Raw genomic sequence first — 21,227 nt, 5'->3', positions numbered from 1 at the left:
TGTGTAATTTTGTATTTCTAGTTGTTTTTAGGAATCCTTGGTGGATTTACCGGGAATCCTTGTATATAGTTGGAGCGTAACCCAGGATGGACTAAAGACTGTCAAGGACTCGGGGTAGAACAGACCCCTACCTGGTTACGTCTCCCTGTGTTGGTGAAATGGACACCTTGCTTTCTTCAGAGACTGCACCCGGTTGCGGACACGCCGTAACCATCTTTATGTGTTTTCTTATTGTATTATTAATGTTTTGCCTTGTTATGTTTTCTAAATGTGTTTAGTCCCGGAGTACTAAATTTTACTAGGGGGGAATGTGACACCCCAGGGGTCTGGTTGCCACAGTAACGTAATGTTATGTCTGAGAGCAGGTGGGAGGTCCTTTAGTCAGGGATCCTGTGCATGCCACACCTCCTGCCCAGTCTTGGGAGGGGAAGAACTTCCCCTATATAAACCTGGGGCTGAGGCAGGGTGAGGGAGTAGAAGAAGAGAAGAAGTAGAGACAGCATAGGAAGAAACAGCAGTTACAAGGAGTCAGGGGCTGGCAGCTGCAGAGTTCGCCCTGACTAAGAAGACTTTTTACCGGACCCGGAGTCCGAGGCTGTGGGGACTAATTCCTGCCCAGCAGCAGAATCCGTCAGGCAGGGGATTTCAGGTCCTCTGGCCCAGAAGCCCGAAGGCACGGTCACACGCGTGGGACCAGCACCGCCATCGTGGAGCGGAAGCCATTAGAAGGCCCCGAGTCACCGGCCATACGGGTGAGCACCACACGGTACACTCAGGGACGTGGGCTACTTACATCAGCTCCTAGCAAGGTAGCCAGAAGAGTACAGTCAGTTTGGGAGGCCTACAACTACGCCTGGCCAGGGGAGATCCCATCTGCTCAAGGACTGACCAGGCCCCATCCGCTAGCAAGTACTCCGGGAGGATCTTTTGTTGTTACCAGTAAAGACCCTGAACTACACCGTACCGTCTCTGAGTGGTTCCTGCTACCCCCATCATCCACGTCGGCTGCCCTGAGGCCATACCCCTCCCGTTGGGGGTTATACTATCACGCTGCACAATCCCACCATCGGCCTCAGCGGTCTGCCCTGCAGCAGCAGCCCCCTGGCTGCACTCAACGGGTGGCGTAGTCATCAACCATTTACTACTAATGGACTGCCGTCTAGTTTGACTCCCTGGGCACGGACCGGGTCACCGCCACGAGACTACAACCCTCCACAGATCCGGCTCCGGGTAAGCTCCCGCATGCGCAGCGCAGCGCGACACAGGCCCAGGGGCGCGTCACTAACACTTGCTGCAGCCCTCAGATCCCGCTGCCTGTCAGTCCTGCCTGCCAGTCTTTCTGTCAGTCCAGCCCACCAACCTTTCTAACAGTTCTGTCCTCCAGTCTGTCTACAGTTGTGCCCACCAGCCTGCTTACCTGGAGCACCTGTCTGTACCTGCCGTGCCCGCCAGTCTGCTTACCTGGAGCACCTGCCAGTTACCTGCCATGCCCGCCAGCCTGCCTACCTGGAGCACCTGCTGTTACCTGCCGTGCCCGCCAGCCAGTCTACCCGAAGCATCTGCCAGTTACCTGCCGGTCCACCCGTCAGCCTTCCTGCCATGCTCATCAGCTGTACAGGTCAGTTCCTGCCATCTGACCCGTGGGAGTCACCTGCTCTCACACAAGGTCGGTCCCAGAGTGGCACCTGGTCCAGCCGCCCGGTTCCTCCCTGGTTCACGGAGTCGACTAAGCCGCCGTGTGACCTTGGTCGGGCCGAGTAGGCACTTAGTCACGCCCCTCTGGTCCCTCCTTGCACCGAAGCACAGAGGTTCCACCACCTGGACCTGTAACACATTACAGGTAAGAAGAGTGTATGGCACTGGAGATCGCATTATGCATAGGCACTGAACGCATACCGCGATCTCTGGTGCCATACTTTCATACTTTCCTGACCCGAAGGAGCGCCTCTGTTCTGACCGGAGACCAGGGCAGGAGTGCGGCGTCGGAATCATCGCATGCGTATAGAGCGCTATCCGGTGCCATTTTACTGAAGACACATTTGCAGTGTGTCTTCCACAAAATGGCGACGGACAGCGCAGTATGGGCACGCGCGTACTCTGGTGCCACACTCCTCCCCCAGTCTCTGGCAGAACGGGACGCAGCACTGGAGCACAGGGAAGAAAGGTGAGTATAAGTGTTTATTTATTTGTGTGTGCAGCGTGATAGGGATGAGGGGTACCATGCATACCAGGCTAGGGATGAGGGGGTGCCATGCATACCAGGATGAGGGATGGGTACCATGCATACCAGGATAGGGATGAGGGGGTGCCATGTATACCAGGGTGAGGGGGTACCATGCATACTAGGAGAGGGTTTGGGTACCATGCATAGCAGAATAGGGATGAGGGGGTACCATTCATACCAGGATGAGGGATGGGGTACCGTGGATACCAGGATAGGGATGAGGGGGTACCATGCATACCAGGATGAGGGATGGGGGGTACCATACATACCAGAATAGAGATGAGGGGTACCATACATACCAGGATGAGAGATGAGGGGGTACCCTGTATACCAGGATGAGGGATGAGGGGAACCATACATACCAGGATAAGGGATGGGGTGCCATGCATACCAGGATTGGGGGATGAGGGGTACCATGCATACCAGGATTGGGGATGAGGGGTGCCATGCATACCAGGATTGGGGATGAGGGGTATCATACATACCAGGATTAGGGATGAGGGGTGCCATGCATACCAGGATTGGGGGTGAGTGGGTACCATGCATACCAGGATAGGGATGAGGGGGTACCATGCATACCAGGATAGGGATGAGGGGGTACCATGCATACCAGGATAGGGATGAGGGGCCATGCATACCAACATTGGGGATGAGGGGTGCCATACATACCAGGATAGGGATGAGGAGTGCCATGCATACCAGGATAGGGATGAGGGGTGCCACGCATACCAGGATTGGGGATGAGGGCTGCCATACTTACCAGGATAGGGATGAGGGGTGCCATGCATACCAGGGTAGGATGGAGGCAGCACATAACAGGATGGGGGAACAGGATTGGGTAGCACAAATACCAGGATGGGGACAGCACAAATACCAGAATGGGGATAGCACATAACAGGATGGGGGCAGCACATAACAGAATGGGGGCAGCACATAATAGGATGGGGGCAGCACATAACAGGATGGGGGACCATATACCAATAAAAATGCTCACCACCCGGGCGTAGAACGGGTTCAATAGCTAGTTATAATATAACAACCCTAGAGAAACTATGTGTCATTTAGTGTTATAATATAACTGATAATCCAATGGAACAGAAAGCCAGAAATGCGTCAAACACATGCAATTCAAATCTATTTTTTAAACTGTTAGGTGGATGGTGGAAAGAAAAATATGTATTCTTCCTACTAGATTATTTATTTAACAGATATATGTCATTAGCATTCTAATCTCATTCTCAATAACTTTTTCAGGAGGATGAATTTCATTTGTATCAAATGCATTGGTCATATCCCAACCATTAACAAAGCCAACATTGAGGTCCTTGAAGAATATTTCCATGATAAAGTAATGTACTGAACCATGAAAATCACTCAATGATTCAAAACCAGTCAACATGGGGCTTGTATTCTCAGTCTTAATGATCACTTTAGTCTTTGGGCTTCGAATAAATAAGCGCTCTATTGCACGACATATATTATAGAGTCTTCTGATGAAATGATGAATGGGATAAGCTCTAAAATGCATCCCAATGTTTAGTACAATTACAGTTCGCTGGTCACCTCTGATCAAGTCAATTTCTCGGGCAATGGTACGCTCCTCTTTAAATGACTGATATGCGCCAGTAAGAAATGGGAATGTGTGCCTTTTCCAAGTTATTTTCATATTCTTCTTCACATCCAAGCTCAATAGCTGACGTGCCCAGTTATCATCATAGAGAGTGAATGGTGTCAGCGCTAAAAGAAAAATATGACAGCAATTAAATATATGGAATTAGTACATTCAGTGGAGAAAAAAAGTATTTAGTCAGCCACCAATTGTGCACGTTCTCCCACTTAAAAAGATGAGAGAGGCCTGTAATCGACATCATAGGTAGACCTCAACTATGAGAGACAAAATGAGAAAACAAATCCTGAAAATCACATTGTCTGATTTGGAAATAATTTTTTTTTAAATTTTGGTGGAAAATAAGTATTTGGTCAAGTACAAACAAGCAAGATTTCTGGCTCTCACAGACCTGTTGTAGAATCTATTTTGTTTTACTATTGGCCATCTTGTTGTGGTTTGCTGGCTTCTAGTCTTTTCCTCTGGTCCTGGGTTTCTTAGCCACATGATCTCTGCACTCTTTATTACTCAGCACCTGGCTCCCATTCCCCACTGGACATCAGTGTTGTTACGCTTGTGCTCTGGCTAAGTAGCCTTGTTTAGTTCTTTGTGCTTTGGACAATTGTTATCCTGGGACTCTTGTTCCACCAGTTTTGTTCCCTTTAATCTTCATTTCTGCAACTAACTTTTCTGTTAGGAGGTCTCCTGCTTTTTCTCCCAGTCCTTAGATCTTTTAGGGACCCCTTTCCCCTTCCTACAGGTCTATTCATAAGGAATAGGGCACCCACCCCAGCGTAGGGTTAAGCTGAGTCTCAGTGCAGGGACAGCGTTTCCCTCCTATTCCTTAGTTCTTAGTTTCAGAAAATAACAGTATGTCCAGCCGCGTTTAAAAAAAAAAAAAATGTGGGTGATTTTTTTTTTCTCTTCTCCTCTCCTCTTCCTGGATTTTCTTCGGTATAAGTACCACCCAGGAGCTTGCTCAATGCTTGCAAGGGTTGACTCTGGAGGTTGCCTTTCTTGAGCAGTACGTGAGTAAATACCCTGCAGAACGCTATGAAGAACCTAAGGTAGGATTACCTGAGTGTTTCTCCAGGAAACGACAGGATTTTTTTTCATTTAAAAATGCTTGTTTGTTGTATTTTCGGCTCAGACCTAGATCTTCTGGGAGTGAACTACAGCGTGTAGGGATTATTAAGTCTCTATTGCGTAACGAACCTCAAATCTGGGCTTTTTCCTTGTCTCCTGATGATCATTGTTTGAGGTCTGTGGAGGCATTTTTTGATGCCATTGGATTGCTTTATGATGATCCTGATCGGGTTACATCAGCTGAGGCAGAGCTCAGACGTCTCAAACAGGGTTCTCTTGATGCTGAGAGTTATTGCACCCTGTTCAGACGATGGTCTGCAGAGGTCAGGTGGAACGACCCTGCACTCAAGTTTCAGTTTCTGGCAGGCTTGAGTGAAAGAGTTAAAGATTTGCTCATTGCATTCCCTGCACCTGATACTCTGCAAGTTACCATGCAGTTAGCTATCTGTGTGGATAGAAGGTTGAGGGCCAGAAGGAATAAGGAGAAGTTTCCTGTATTGCAGGATTCTGTTTCTCACGATATTCCTGCCGACACTGGGAAACCTATGCAGGTCGGGGCAATGTCATCCCGTTCCAAGGAGAGGGACAGGAGGTTCTCTGAGGGACTTTGCTTGTATTGTGGTAAGGCTGATCATTTTTTAAAGCAATGTGAGGTACGCTTAAGGAAAGAAAAAAAAATGTTCAGTAGAAATAACACTCCCGTTCGCATTGCCTTTTTACGTTCTGCTGGGGTGTTTTTTCCTGGTAATACCACCTGTCAGGGTCATTCGATTGAGTTTCAGATTATGGTGGATTGTGGTTCTGCACTTAATTTGATTGATCAACAGTTTCTTGAAAAGTATAAGTTTGATTCTGAACTTTTGTCATCTCCTTTTCCTGTGGTGGCGATTGATAATACTCCCCTGGAGCATGGGAGCATTCTTCGAAAGGTCACTGGGTTTCCGCTTACTATGAATATGGAACATCAGGAGCAGATTAACTTATTTGTACTTGCTAAGTTGCCTTCCCCGGTCGTCCTGGGGTTGCCCTGGTTAAAAGTGCATAATCCTTTGCTGAACTGGTCGTCTGGTTCCATAAGATCCTGGGGTCAGGGGTGTTATGGTAAGTGTTGTAATGTTCACATTGCGGCTGTTGTGAAGGGGGAGTTACCTCAACCCATTCAGGATTTTTAGAGGGTTTTTTCAGAGGTGGAGTCGAAAGCTTTACCACCTCATAGAGATTACGATTGCGCTATTGACTTCATCCCTGATGCTAAGCTCCCTAAGAGTCGGTTGTTTAATCTGACAATTCCTGAGAGGGAGGCTTTGAAGGAGTACCTTCAGACTAGTTTAGCTGCAGGTCACATAAGACCCTCTAAGTCTCCAGTGGCAGTTGGGTTCTTTTTGTCAAAAAGAAGGATGGGGGTCTTAGGCCATGTCTGGATTTTCAAGAGATTAATAAGATCACTGTGCACAATCTTTACCCGCAACCACTTATTCCGGATTTGTTTGACCAATTGACTGGAGCTAAATGGTTTTCTAAAATTGACCTTCCTGGGGCATATAATTTGCTGTGGGTGAAGGACGGAGATGAGTGGAAGACAGCTTTTAACACCCCGGAAGGACATTTTGAGTATTTGGTGATGCCTTTTGGGCTTACTAACGCTCCTGTATTTTTTCAAAATTTCATCAATGACATTCTGAGACCCTTGATCGGTAGGAGTGTTATTGTTTATCTGGATGACATTTTGATTTATTCATCGGGTCTTGAGTCTCATTGGCAGAGAGTCTGCGAAGTTCTTCAGATACTGAGAGATAACAAACTCTTTGCTAAATTGGAGAAGTGTCAGTTTGCTGCCCAGAAAATTAGTTTTTTAGGTTACTTTGTCTCTTGTGATGGTTTTGAGATGGACCCGGTTAAAGTTCAGGCTGTGCTGGAGTGGCCGAGGCCTAAGGGTTTGAAGTCCGTACAGAGGTTTTTGGGGTTTGCCAATTATTACAGGAAATTCATAAAGAATTTCTCTGTCATCGCTAAACCCATTACTGATCTCAGCAAGAAGGGTGCTAATAGAGTCCAATGGTCCACTGAGGTTATTGAAGCTTTGGAGTATCTCAAGGAGAGGTTCAGCTCTGCTCCTGTTCTTATCCAGATGGATGAGACCAAGCCATTTTTGGTTGAGGTGGATGAGGTGTTGTTACCCTTATGCTCTGGCTAAGTAGCCTTGTTTAGTTCTTTGTGCTTTGGACAATTGTTATCATGGGACTTCTTGTTCCACCAGTTTTGTTCCCTTTAATCTTTGTTTCTGCAACTAACTTTTCTGTTAGGATGTCTCCTGCTTTCGCTCCCAGTCCTTAGATCTTTTAGGGACCCCTTTCCCCTTCCTATAGTTCTTCGTTTGAGTTAAGTGCCAGAGTTTCGGTGGGGCTATTAATAAGGAATAGGGCACCCACCCCAGAGTAGGGTTAAGCTGAGTCTCAGTGCAGGGACAGCTTTTCCCTCCTATTCCTTAGTTCTAAGTTGCAGAACATATCACCTGTAACTTCTTCTTTAAGAGGCTCCTCTGTCCTCCACTCATTACCTGTAGTACTGGCACCTGTTTGAACTTGTTATCAGTTTAAAAGACACCTGTCCGCAACCTCAAACAGTCACACTCCAAACTCCACTATGGTGAAAACCAAAGAGCTGTCGAAGGACACCAGAAACAAAATTGTAGCCCTACACCAGGCTGGAAAGACTGACTCTGGAATAGGCAAGCAGCTTGGTGTGAAGAAATCAACTGTGGGAGCAAGAATTAGAAAATGGAAGACATACAAAGACCACTGATAATCTCCCTCAATCTGCGTCTCCACACAAGATCTCACCCTGTGGGGTCAAAATGATCTCAAGAACGGTGAGCAAAAATCCCAGAACCACACGCGGGGACCTAGTGAATGACCTGCAGAGAGCTGGGACCAACGTTACACAGGCTACCATCAGTAACAAACTACGCCGCCAGGGACTCATCCTGCAGTGTCAGACATGTCCCCCTGCTTAAGCCATTACATGTCCGGGCCCGTCTGAAGTTTGCTAGAGAGCATTTGGATGATCCAGAAGAGTATTGGGAGAATGTCATATGGTCAGATGAAACCAAAGTAGAACTGTTTGGTAGAAACACAACTCGGCGTGTTTGGAGGAGAAAGAATGCTGAGTTGCATCCAAAGAACACCATACCTACTGTGAAGCATGGGGGTGGCAACATCATGTTTTGGGGCTGTATGTCTGCCAAGGGACCAGGACGACTGATCTGTGTACATGAAAAAATGAATGGGGCCATGTATCGTGAGATTTTGAGTGCAAACCTCCTTCCATCAGCAAGGGCATTGAAGATGAAACGTGGCTGGGTCTTTCAGCATGACAATGATCCCAAGCACACCGCCATGGCAATGAAGGCGTGGCTTCGTAAGAAGCATTTCAAGGTCCTGGAGTTATCAAAAGAATAGTCTATTCTCATCAGATCCATATCCACAGGTGTACACCACCAAAGTAGTCATATGAGATAGGGAAAGGGGAAAGTTGGAAAAGTGTGGATATAAGAAAATTAAAATACATAAACTTTATTGATTAGTTAAAATCCTATAAATGTGAAATTACTCATGCATCTATAGATGCATATAAGGTAACCACTTGCTAGTTGAAAAAGTGGTACCCACTAATAGATCTGGCTGGATGTAGTGTAGGGCAAATTATGGGACACCTCAGTCAAGTCCCTCTAATGTAGGACCGAGGTTATATATATATGTTAACCCCATATATTGGAATAGCCTGAATATGAATGTCAGGTGGAACAAATAAAGACACATATAGTTGCTATGATAGCAAAATGTACATGTATCAATCTGCCATAGGGCATTACTATTCACCACCTGACAGACATATATATGTATATATGTATAGGCTCGCTTAAATCCAATTGTTTTAAATATTAACAGTGGGAGATGTCAGAAATCACCACTCGCCTTCTGTTCAATCACACAATTGCACGGTACGTGTATTTAGGCTGCTATTAATGAGCCGGCACTGTTCAAAATCATTAGCAGGAGGAGATCACACTGACAAGCGATTGTCTCCTCTGTTACACTGAGGGGCCGTCCGCTGCACCGAGCGGCTCCTCACATGTCAGAGGTTAACGATCACACTGTGATTCAGCCTGTCCAGCTGTACAATTGATCGCCCGAGTGAGGTCCTGGAGTTTCCTAGCCAGTCTCCAGATCTAAACCCTATAGAAAACCTTTGGGGCGGAGCTGAAAGTCTGTGTTGCCCAACGACAGCCCCAAAACATCACTGCTCTAGAAGAGATCTGCATGGAGGAATGGGCCAAGATACCAGCAACAGTGTGTGCCAACCTTGTGAAGACTTACAGAAAACGTTTGACTCCTGTCATTGCCAACAAAGGATATATAACAAAGTATTGAGATGAACTTTTGTAATTGACCAAATACTTATTTTCCACAAAAAATTGAAAAAATTCTTTCCAAATCAAACAATGTGATTTTCAGGATTTGTTTTCTCATTTTGTCTCTCATAGTTGAGCTCTACCTATGATGTCAATTACTGGCCTGTCTCATCTTTTTAAGTGGGAGAACTTGCATAATTGGTGACTGACTAAATACTTTTTTCCCCACTGCAAGTGTTACAAAATATAATTATAGAAATGTCTATATATAATGGTTAGTGATGAGTGATCACTAAAATGCTCGGGTACCCGTTACTCAGGTCGAGTAAATCGTAACGCTCGGATGCTCGACCCGAGTATCGAGCCCAATGTAAGTCAATAGGAAACCCGAACATTTTTCCGACACTCCCAAAGCCGGAGGTCTGAAGAGGGCCTAAAAATTGGTCAAATTGATGGAAATAGTGCTGAAGTGACATGGGAACAGCATGGGAAAGACCCCTGGAAGCATCGATGAATCCCAGGCCACTGCTGTGAACAATGTTGTTAGAGTATTGCTCACAATAAAACATACAAAAAAATGAAGATAAAATGGATTTTCCTGGAAAAAATGTTAGGAAACATTCTTTCCAGTGTAATGACTTGTATATAAGGCAAAATAAATAACCAAAAATGCGCCTCCACACCTTGGGCTATGTTCACACGTAGTGGTTTTGATGCGTTTTTTGCATTGCTCTCGATGGTGAAAAATACATTCACCAGTAAACGTAATTTTAACATTTTACTACCTTATCTGGCCATGTGGTGGGTGAGACATGGACACATCCTGTTTCATTTATTAAAGAGGGCCTCTGAAAGTTACAAAGTCTCTTTTTATAGGTCCATCAGGGGTCCCTTACTATTGTTAAAGAGCCAGCAGTCGGAGCTCACTATTGTTAGAGGGCCATCAGCCAACTATGCTTTGCATAGCCGTATATTGTGTATACCGAAAAGATCAGAAACCCCTAAAATGTAACTTTTAATAAATAAAGTTAAAAATCTCAAAAGCTAGCTGTGTGTGAAAGTGTAGGCAGCTCTCAGATTCTATAGAGTGCCAGAAGGCAACCTCCACTATTTTTAGAGGGCCAGCAGGTGTCTTGGGGAAAGATGAGACCAAGATAGACCTTTTTGGTAACACAGGTCATTCAACTGTTTACTGTAAATGGAATGTGGCTTACATATAAAAGAGCACAGTACTTCTAGTCAAATATGGTGAAGGTTCAATGATATTTAGGGGTTGTCTTGCTGACTCTAGCACATGGTGCCTTGACTGTGTGCAAGGCATTATGAAATTCCCAAAGTATTTTGGTTCACAATGTAGTACCTAGTGTCATAAAGCTGGCTTTGCATCCATGGTTCTTCTAGCAGAACAATGACCCCAAACTTAATTCAAGAAGCACCCAGAAACGGATGAAAACAAAGCACTGGAGAGTTCTGAAGTGGTAATTCTAGCTCATGTAGCGTCAAGTCTCCCACCACTACCTCCTTCATACAGACGCTACAAAGAAACTGCCATTGGACACATTAAATCAGGAAATATCTTTAAGTTTGATTAATTTCTGACAAATTTAAAAAATTTCTGCCAAGTTCGATGAATTTCTGTTAACCTTGATTAATTTCTGAGTACAGATCACCGTATTATAAATTGGACAATGAGTGCATGGAAAACATCAATGAAGTTATGCACTGTGGGAGATATGCATGTGACCAGAATATGAACACTCATTTTTACAGCTGATAGTACCATCTAGCACCTGTCCTTATTCTAAAAGCAGCTAAAAGCATCATCAATAGGGAACAGAATTTTTTTCTCAGCATGTACTATAATACAATAATCCCTGACTTGATGTCTGTAAGACGCTACAGGTCACCAGTACACAAATCTCAGATAAGAGAGGTAATATAGTACAATACAAAATAGAATTTAACCGGCTCCGAAGAGGTTTTTTTGGTACGTTGCACCACCAAACTGTGAAAGAATGCAAGCAACCCTGCTTGTTTTCATCAATTTCTAATTACAGATCACCGTTAAAAAATAGGTATCGGTCAACGAGTGCATTGAAACAATTAATCAAGTTATGCACTGTGGAAGATATGTATGTGAACAGAATATGAACACTCATTTCCAGCTTATGATTTCCGAGACTGACAATACCCAAGCATGGGCTGAAAAATGTTAACCCTTGGGGGTATACATATATATTATATAGAATGTTAGAGGTAGGCCTCTAAAAATAGTTCCTACAGGCATCATAAACACCCTTAAAAAAAATTATGTGGATGTTACATGATAGTCACCCTGGTGATATGGTGGTGGAGGATGAGGAGAAGGAGAAAGAGAAGGATGACATGAAATAGACAAAATGCTGAAGCGTATATCTATGTCTGAAGGGGCGCATGGGAATAGACCCCCCAAAGAAAACCCACTGGATTTGAGTTTATGTTACGCTGCTATCATACTGTGGTGTTGAGAAATCTGGTTCAATCCAGCCCCTTTTCATTTTGATAAGATTCAACCTGTCAGCATTTTTAGTTGACAGGCGGATGCGCCTATCAGTTATAATACCCCCAGAAGCACTAAAAACCCACTCTGACAAAATGCTAGCAGCAGGGCAGGCCAGAACCTCCAAGGCATAGAGAGACACTTCATGCCACGTGTCCAGCTTGGATACCCAATAGTTGTAAGGCACAGAGGAATCACGGAGGATGCTGGTACAGTCAGCACGGTACTCCTTCAGCATCTTCCAAAACTCTTCCCTCCTTGTCAGAGCACTCCACGCATCAGGGCCTGGGGGCTGGGAGGGTCTGAGGAAATTGGTTCCTTTGAAAGTGTTCCCCTGCCTCTGCTACATCGTATTTGGGTCTCCCTCGCCTGTACTCCTTGTTGTCCAAGGAACCGTGACGTCTGCCGCCAGCGTTGTCAGCTGGGAATTTTTTTAATAATTCTTCAACAAGGCCCTTCCGGTACTGCAACATTTTATTAGACCTATCCACTATGGGAAGGAGAGATGGAAAGTTCTCCTTGTAGTGCGGGTTTAGAAGTGTGACCAACCAGTAATTACTGTTGCCCAAAATATGTACAATAGGAGGGTCATGGGAAAGGCAGCAGAACAAAAAGTCAGCCATGTGTGCCAGACTGCCAACAGCCAAGACATCCCTGTCCCCACCAAGAGGAGGACAACCGTCCATGTTCTCCTCCTCCTCCCTGTCCTTTTCCTTGTCCTCCCCCTTTTTAGGCCATTCACGCTGAACAGATGGTATGAATGTGGTGTGGATAGTACCGTCTGAAGTGCAGGAAACCAACTCCTGCTCCTCCTCCTCCTCCTGCTCCTCCTCCTCATTATTACCTAATCCGCATTGAGGTGAGATGAAGCTGGGCTGTGTAGCATCACCTTGTATTGTTTCTTTCTCCATCTCATCATGCTCCACCGGCAATGCCTCCTCTTTAATTGTGAGCATTGAGTGTTTTAGTAGACAGAGAAGTGGTGATGCTTGGTGACGCTAATTATGGCGTCATCGCCGCTCACCATCTTGGTCGAGTCTTCAAAGTTTTGAAGGACGGCACCGATGTCAGATATCCATGCCCACTCATCAGCTCTTATGTGCGGCGACTGACCTGAATACCAACGGGCATGTTGAAGCTGGAACTCAGCAATTACTCTCTGCTGCTCACAAATCATTCCCGATATACGCAACGTTGAGTTTCAACGTGTTGTGACAATGCACACCAGTTGGTGAGCTGGAAGCTGCAAACGCTGCTGAAGCACTGTAAGGCTGGCGGAAGCTGTAGCTGACTTTCTGAAATGGGCACACACGAGGCATAATTTCACAAGCAGCTCAGGCAGATCTGGGTAGATTTTAAGAAACCGCTGAACCACTAAGTTGAGCACATAGGCCAGGCATGGTACATGTGCGAGGTTGCCAAGTTTCAGAGCCACCACCAGGTTCCGTCCATTGTCAAACATGACCAAGCCTGGCTGTAGGTTCAACGGTTATAGTCACAGATCTGCCTGCTCTGTTACAGCTTTCAACAACTCTGCAGCAGTGTGCGATTTGTCGCCTAAGCAGATAAACTTCAGCAGAGCCTGTTTCCGCTTGGTCGAAGTAGTGCTGCAGTGCTTCCAGCTTCCGACTGAAGTTGTCATTTCAGAGATATAGGCTGAAGAGGAGGAGAACAAGGTACACAAGCTGTAAAATGTGGGGGCAACCATGACTGACCAAAGGCCCGCAATCCTCGGCGTCAGGAGGACGTGTTCCGTCCCAGGGTTCGACTGGGTCCCAGGTTCCACAATATTAACCCTGTGAGCCATCAGTGAGATGTACCATCCCTGGCCACAATCACTTGTCCACGTGTCCATGGTTAGGTGGACCTTCCCAATAATATTCTGGGACACGTGCTTGTGTAAGGCGGGGACGGCACAGTGGGAGTAATAATGGTGGCTGGGGACTGAGTACTGAGGGATAGCCGCTGCCATGAGGTTTTGGAAAGCTTCTGTTTCCACGAGCCTAAAAGGCAACATTTCTAGTGCAAGTGACTCGCCCCCTGGGCCGTGTGGCACCCGGAACCGGGCTTCTATGCGATGCTGGGGGTAGTAGTGGCAACCCGATCCCGTGGCTCAGGGTGGTCAGACCAAATGCTGTGGCAGTCTATTTATCAGTGTTTTGGAATGTCCGACTACGCCACCCGTGGATTGCGGTCAGGGATGACTGCCGCTGCAAGGCAGACCGCTGAGGCTGGTGTTGGTGTGCAGCACAGGGATAGGATAACTCCCCACGGGAAGAATGTAGCCTCAGGGCAATGTAGGTGGATGCTGGGGGTGATGGTGCAGGCGCAGCATAAATCACACAGAGTCCAATGGTGCAGTTCAGGCCTTTTACTCACAGTTGATATCCAAGTCACCTCTGTCAGCAATGACTGCCCAAGCCGTGCTGCGTCCACCAGGTGAGGGGCTCGGTCAACCCCCAGGCAATTCAGAAGTGTGGCACAGGACACCCTTCTATCCTTTCTCTGGCCTCTCGTGCCCCACCAGTGACCACGCTTCTGTCCGGCTGCCTCGGGCCTTCTCTGGTAAAACTTGGCGCCAGTTTCCCTGACCCTATGTGGTGCCTTCCTAGCGGGTGTAGCAAGGGGTCGCACCAATAAATGATCACGACCTCCAGTTCTTGGCTGAGGGATGATTTACCTCCACCAACTTGGGAATCTGGTACCCTTCTGCGGCCTGACCCTTCACCCGATATAACGCGGGCTTGCAACGATTGCTGTCCATTCTGCTCTCTTAGGGTCCCTTCTGCCTTCTTGTTCCTGGAGCCTTTCTACTCCTCTGTCTCTCCTCTTTCCTTCCTTCTCCTTCTTCTCTTCTCCTCTCTGGCCCCGGCCTTCTCTCCAGGCCTGCCTCGTGGAGCTGAGCTCAGGCTGAGCTGCAGCTCCCTGTCAGCTCTCTCTGGCTGAACTTCTTCTCTCTCTACTCACTGACTAAAGATGGCTCCCACCTTTTATATGCTTCTCTGTGTCTAAGCTCAGGTGACCTGAACCCAATGAGCTCCTTTCTATGCTCCAGAAACCGTCCCCTCTGCTCCTACATCATTGGGTTCTTACCCCCCTCCCCACTCCAGCCAGGGACATGGTCAGTTGTGCCTGCATAAATGGGAGCACCGTCGAGCTGTCCCCCGGAAATGGGGTGAGTGTGTGTATGCAGCTGAGCCCTGGTCCACACTCCATCCTTACCTGAGAGTGGAATATCACACCTCTGGTTAAGGTGCAATACCCCTGTGGCAACCGAACCCTCGGGGCGCCACACAAGCAATCAAGAAATGTGGCAGTTTAGTATTGTGGCCTGTGGGTGGCTGCATATTTGCGCTTGCGTTCCAAGGACCAGTAAGGACACCTGAACGCTACACTGGGACAAGGACGTGGTTACGGACGGTGATGGTTGCAAGTGTGCAACGACAGGTGCAGGGTGGGAGGCATCTTTGCCTGCATCTTGGACAGCGGCTTGAAATGCATGTACAACAGTGAGAGATGCATTGGTGTCACCCACAGACACTGTTTCTGGACCCTGGCGTTTGACCCAACTAGTGGGGTGCTTTGCTCTCATGTGCCTGAGCGTGCTAGTGGTGGTCAGGCTGGTAGTTTTGCTGCCCCTGCTGATGCTGGCATGGCAGATGTTGCAAACGGCCTTTTTTGGGTTAACTGGACAGTCTGTTAAAAAAGAGCCAGACTCGGGAAGACCTAAGAGTTTGACTGGCAACGTCCCTTGTGTTGGTGTTTTGGGGAACAGTTGCCTGCCTTGTGTCTCTGGGCACCCCATTGCTTTTTCCTGCCTGTTATGGTGCTATTCCTCCCTCCACCTCTGCTCTGCTCTCCTCGCTATGCATGTCACCTTCCCAGGTTCGGTCAGTGACTTCATCATCCACCAACTCATCTTCCACATATGCACCCTGGACCTCCTCCTGACTTGCTGACGATTGTGTCTCATCATCATCATCCACCTCTTGCGACAGTAATTGCACTTTCCCTGCATCATGTTCATGTGACCGTGGCTGCTCAAATATTTGGGCATCGCTACATGCAATCTCTTGCCCCGCTTAAAGCGGACCGAGCAAGAGGCCAGAATCTATAAATGGATATGTGAACAGCTTTTCATAGTGTCCAAGTGTGGGATCACTTGTCTACGCGTACTCGGCAGGAAGGATGATCAGGGTGAGAAATATGTGGTCCAGACTCACGGCTACTGAGACTGGACCGTGTGGAAAATAGGGTGGTGGTGGCAAACTGGAAGCATTATCTGCTATCCAACCAACAACCTTGTCACACTGCTCTCGCTTCAAGAGTGGTGTTCTGCGGCCCCCTAGAAAGTAGGACAGGAAGATAGGTCGACATGATGTGGGTGATTGTTGTGCTCCCTCAGCAGGCACAGTTTCACCTTGCCCATGGCCTCGGCCTCTGTGTGCACCATCAGCATCATGTCTACTTCCCTATCCCTTACCATGTGCCTTGCCCATTTTAAATGGAGTATAATATTTTGCAGCTTGCAAAAAAAGTCAGGATTAATAACGTAGTATTTGATCACGTCTGATGACCAATTCTTTTGGGCAGTGCCGGTATAGCGATGCTATTAGTCAACGAATAAGTGTGGATATATTTTGGACACAAAAGTAGCAGACTTTAAAAGGAGTATAATATTTTGCAGCTTGCAAAAAATGTCAGGATTAATAACGTAGTATTTGATCACGTCTGATGACCAATTCTTCTGGGCAGTGCCGGTATAGCGATGCTATTGGTCAGCGAACAAGTGTGGATATGTTTTGAACACACAACTGACAGACTTTAAATGGAGTATAATATTTCGCAGCTTCTAAAAAAATTCAGGATTAATACTGCAGTAATATTTGACCACCCGAGATGATGGGCAAGTTTCTCTGCTTGTACAATACAGCAATGCTATTCAAATCAACCAAATCTGCCTGTATGCTGCTAACCTGCAAATGGAGCATTATATTATATTATATTGCTTTTCACCAAAGTTATCAGGATTATTATTAGCCCTGATATATAGGGCTATTGATAGGAGCTCCAGCAGCAGAAAGAACTTGCAATGGACTCTATTCTGTACTATACTAGGTCTCCACTAACTCTGCCTAACTAGTGCTATCAGCAGGATTAATATTCTTCAGAATGAGACTTTACAAGAACTGTTGTAGATTAATAATAGTGGTGTGAAATCTCTGTTTAAAATAACCGCCAATTCTCTCCCTTGCTCAGCTGGAGCTCTCCCTACTCTGCCTCTTTGACTGATAGACAGTGACGAGAATAAGGTCACAGGACTTATATAGACCCGATGAGGCAATGCGGCCAGCCAATCACTGTAATGCCACAACCAACATGGCTATGGCATTACAGTGACTGTAACGCTATCCCTGCATGGTAGTTGGCTACCTAATATGCACCAAACATGCGGGGCGGGGACTCGAGCTCCCGCCCGAACATCCAATAAATACTCGCCGAGTAATGAGCATCTCGAGCACTGTGATGCTCAGGCGAGTAACGTATAGTGGCGAGCATGCTCGTTCATCACTGAGGATGACTTTATATCTGGATGGGTCCTTCAGAAATCCATGTGCTTCCTGCAAAACATTCCGATCCAGATGAGTAGAACTAAATTTCCGTCAGCATTTTGTTATTTCAGTTTCTGTGAATATATCATAACAGTCCCCTAACAGTCAGATTGGGTAGGATTTGGTTTGTTTATTTTTTGGCAGCTTGTTGGTCCATAGAATACCGATTTACCAATGTTTCTTAATAGATTCACCAAAAGAGAATCAGAAACATGGTAAATTAATTCAGCTTTGCATCTAAATGAGCAGTGAATAAGTAAAATGCAAATCAGGGAAAAAGTTTATCTCATCCCCTCCAGAAGCCTGGACTTCATACATAATATTTATTCATACTCCTGTGTATCATGCTGCCCAGATAAAGGATGGCTAAATCTGCAAAAGGAAAACTAAGCTACCTGTAAAGTCCAAGTCTGTAAAAAGACAGGCAGCCCTAATGCACTGAGAAGACAGGAATCCATCTTACATATTGTACATAATGGAGCTACATACAATACATAAGATAGCATTATATGTCTGCCCTGTGTTTCCATGCTGCACATTCCTAATCCTAACCCAACATTTTTGACCAGACCAGAAGCAAGGAGTGTCAAATAGCTGTCCAATAGTGAGTCCACAGAGAGCCCTGACTTTAACCCACTTTGGTATGTGTTTTTTCATAATCATACATAGGTAAAATTACAAAGTGCTTGTAAAAAATGTAATTTTGCAGTTTACTTCTTATTAGAATTCCTGTCCATTCTCAAAATGATTTTTAATTATATAGTGAAGTGCTTACGTGGCGGCCCTGCGGGTTCAGTCGCCACAGAGGTACTGTATCTCACCTAGAGATGTGGTATCTCACTCTCAGGTAAGGATAGAGTACTGCCCGGGACCAGGGCCGGCGTCAGCACCCGGCGTACCCGGGCAAATGCCGGGGCCCTGAGCAGGCAGAGGGGCCCACTGGCGGTCGCGCACCCCGCTGGGCTATGGGCGGAGGAGAGCGGTGTCAGCGCCCGCCCTTCTCCGCCGCTTGCTCAGGGCCCCGGCAGCTGGATACTTACCTCTCCCCGTGCCTCCGCAGATCAGCTGTCTTCCTGCTCTGCGCTCCCTGTGACGTCTCAGGTCAGAGGGCGCGGTGACGTCCTTACACCGCGCCCTCCTCTGAGCCGTCACAGGGAGCGCTGAGCGGGAAGACACCGACAACGCTGGAGTTCGGACCCGAGCAGCGGGCAGCGGGCAGCAGGTAGCAGGTGAGGAGAAGGGAGGTGAGTATTTTTTTTTTTTTTTTAATGTATGGAGGCATGGGGCAGTATAAAGAGAGGGGGGGCCATTCTGCATGGGGCATTATAAAGAGGGGGGGGTGACAGCCTGCATGGGGCATTATAAAGAGAGGGGGGCCATCCTGCATGGGGCATTATAAAGAGGGGGGGTGACAGCCTGCATGGGGCATTATAAAGAGAGGGGGGGCCATCCTGCATGGGGCATTATAAAGAGGGGGGGGGTGACAGCCTGCATGGGGCAGTATAAAGAGAGGGGGGCCATCCTGCATGGGGCATTATAAAGAGGGGGGGGTGACAGCCTGCATGGGGCATTATAAGGTGGGGAACAGCCTGCATGGGGCATTATAAAGGGGGGGTGGCAGCCTGTATGGGGCATTATGTGGGGGGTAACAGCCTGCATGGAGCATTAAAATGGGGGGGGGGCTGTATGGGGCATTATGTGGGGGGGAACAGCCTGCATGGAGCATTATAAGGGGGGGGCAGCCTGTATGGGGCATTATGTGGGGGGTAACAGCCTGCATGGAGCATTAAAAGGGGGGGGGCCTGTATGGGGCATTATGTGGGGGGTAACAGCCTGCATGGAGCATTATAAGGGGGGGGGCTGTATGGGGCATTATGTGGGAGGTAACAGCCTGCATGCAGCATTATATGGGGGCCAGTATCTTGTATGGAGCGTTATAAGGGGACCGGTATCCTGTATGGAGCGTTATATGGGGGCCAGTATCCTGTATGGAGTTTTATAAGGGGACCAGTATCCTGTATGGAGCTTTATATGGGGGCCAGTATCCTGTATGGAGCTTTATAAGGGGACCAGTATCCTGTATGGAGCGTTATATGGGGGCCAGTATTCTGTATGGAGCCTTATATGGGGGCCAGTATTCTGTATGGAGCCTTATATGGGGGCCAGTATTCCGTATGGAGCCTTATATGGAGGCCAGTATTCCGTATGGAGCCTTATATGGGGGCCAGTATTCCGTATGGGGGCCAGTATTCCGTATGGAGCCTTATATGGGGGCCAGTATTCTGTTTTGAGCCTTATATGGGGGCCAGTATTCCGTATGGAGCCTTATATGGGGGCCAGTATTCCGTATGGAGCCTTATATGGGGGCCAGTATTCCGTATGGAGCCTTATATGGGGGCCAGTATTCCGTATGGGGCCTTATATGGGGGCCAGTATTCCGTATGGAGCCTTATATGGGGGCCAGTATTCCATATGGAGCCTTATATGGGGGCCAGTATTCCGCATGGAGCCTTATATGGGGGCCAGTATTCCGCATGGAGCCTTATATGGGGGTCAGTATTCCGCATGGAGCCTTATATGGGGGCCAGTATTCCGTATGGGGCCTTATATGGGGGCCAGTATTCCGTATGGGGCCTTATATGGGGGCCAGTATTCCGTATGGGGCCTTATATGGGGGCCAGTATTCCGTATGAAGCATTATATGGGGGCCAGTATTCCGTATGGAGGCTTATATGGGGGTCAGTATTCCTCATGGAGCCTTATATGGGGGCCAGTATTCCGTATGGGGCCTTATATGGGGGCCAGTATTCCATATGGGGCCTTATATGGGGGCCAGTATTCCGTATGGGGCCTTATATGGGGGCCAGTATTCTGTATGGAGTCTTATATGGGGGCCAGTATTCTGTGTGGAGCGATTCACCGGTTTCTGAGCTATTGTGGAATTTACAATAGATATCACTCATGTAATGTAAGAAGTGAAATCTTTGCATTGTAATATATATATATATTTATTTATTTATATTTCTCCGCCGTATCTCTGCATCATGAATCGTGGTATGTGTTAAAGGGGCCCACTGAGACTCTTTCGCCTGGGGCCCAGAAAAACCTGGAGCCGGCCCTGCCCGGGACCCTAACACCTGCATCCAACACATTCCACTTCAGCGGGGGCAGGGCGAGATTGCTCCTAAGGCAGAGCACAGTCCCTGGTACCTAGCTGAAGGGTGGAACTATGTAGTGGATGTGGGTGGAGGACGTAGTTCAGGGGAGCACAGGAAAGGACGTGATATAAAAGAGGGAACCATCTTGGAAAGACAAGCCAGCCAGTCAGTGGAGTTGAAGGGAGCAGGAGCTCTGTAGGAGCTCTGCTCCGGAGGAGGGCCTTTCAGAGAGGCCCAAGACTGAGAAGAAGAGGAGCAGGAGAGATGCTCCAGGAGGAACGAGGGGATCCTAGGGGTAAGGGAATTGCTGGAGGCCACCCGTACACCCAAATCTACCAGGACATGGAAGGATCAAGCCGCAGAGAGGGGACCGACCCCTAAACTAGTGGAGAACTACAAGGCTCAGCTAGAAACCGGAGGCTTCTGTACTTTTAGGGTGCAGTTGCCACAGCCACAATTACATCGCCGAAAAGGTGGGGTCCAGAGGGTCCAGGGGACTGCAGGTCGCCCGACAAGACCCGAGGCTACCGGCTTGGGACACTGATTGTGAGGCGCAGGGCAAGAGGGTGAGAGCCAGCGCCGGAAAACGAC

At 47.5% G+C, this 21,227-nt stretch overlaps 1 protein-coding gene across 3 annotated transcripts in view; it reads right to left on the bottom strand.

Annotated features, from left to right (window-relative positions):
* Positions 1–227: 227 nt before the first annotated feature.
* LOC141172419 (NXPE family member 1-like) overlaps positions 228–21,227 on the bottom strand; it is a 358,423-nt gene continuing 337,423 nt past the window's right edge. For 2 of the 3 annotated variants that reach the window (XM_073656626.1, XM_073656627.1), the window contains one exon: positions 229–3,961. In XM_073656626.1, coding sequence (XP_073512727.1) covers positions 3,426–3,961 — 536 coding nt within the window. In that variant the 3' untranslated portion in view covers positions 229–3,425. Of the gene's footprint in view, positions 3,962–21,227 lie in introns of all 3 variants that reach the window. The other variant, XM_073656628.1, reaches the window with a different exon arrangement.

Source organism: Phyllobates terribilis, unplaced genomic scaffold (genome assembly GCF_046119375.1).
Source record: "Phyllobates terribilis strain yellow unplaced genomic scaffold, ASM4611937v1 Scaffold_12__6_contigs__length_324123572, whole genome shotgun sequence".
Taxonomy (NCBI): Eukaryota; Metazoa; Chordata; class Amphibia; order Anura; family Dendrobatidae; genus Phyllobates; species Phyllobates terribilis.
This window is presented reverse-complemented; position numbering and strand designations above follow the sequence as displayed.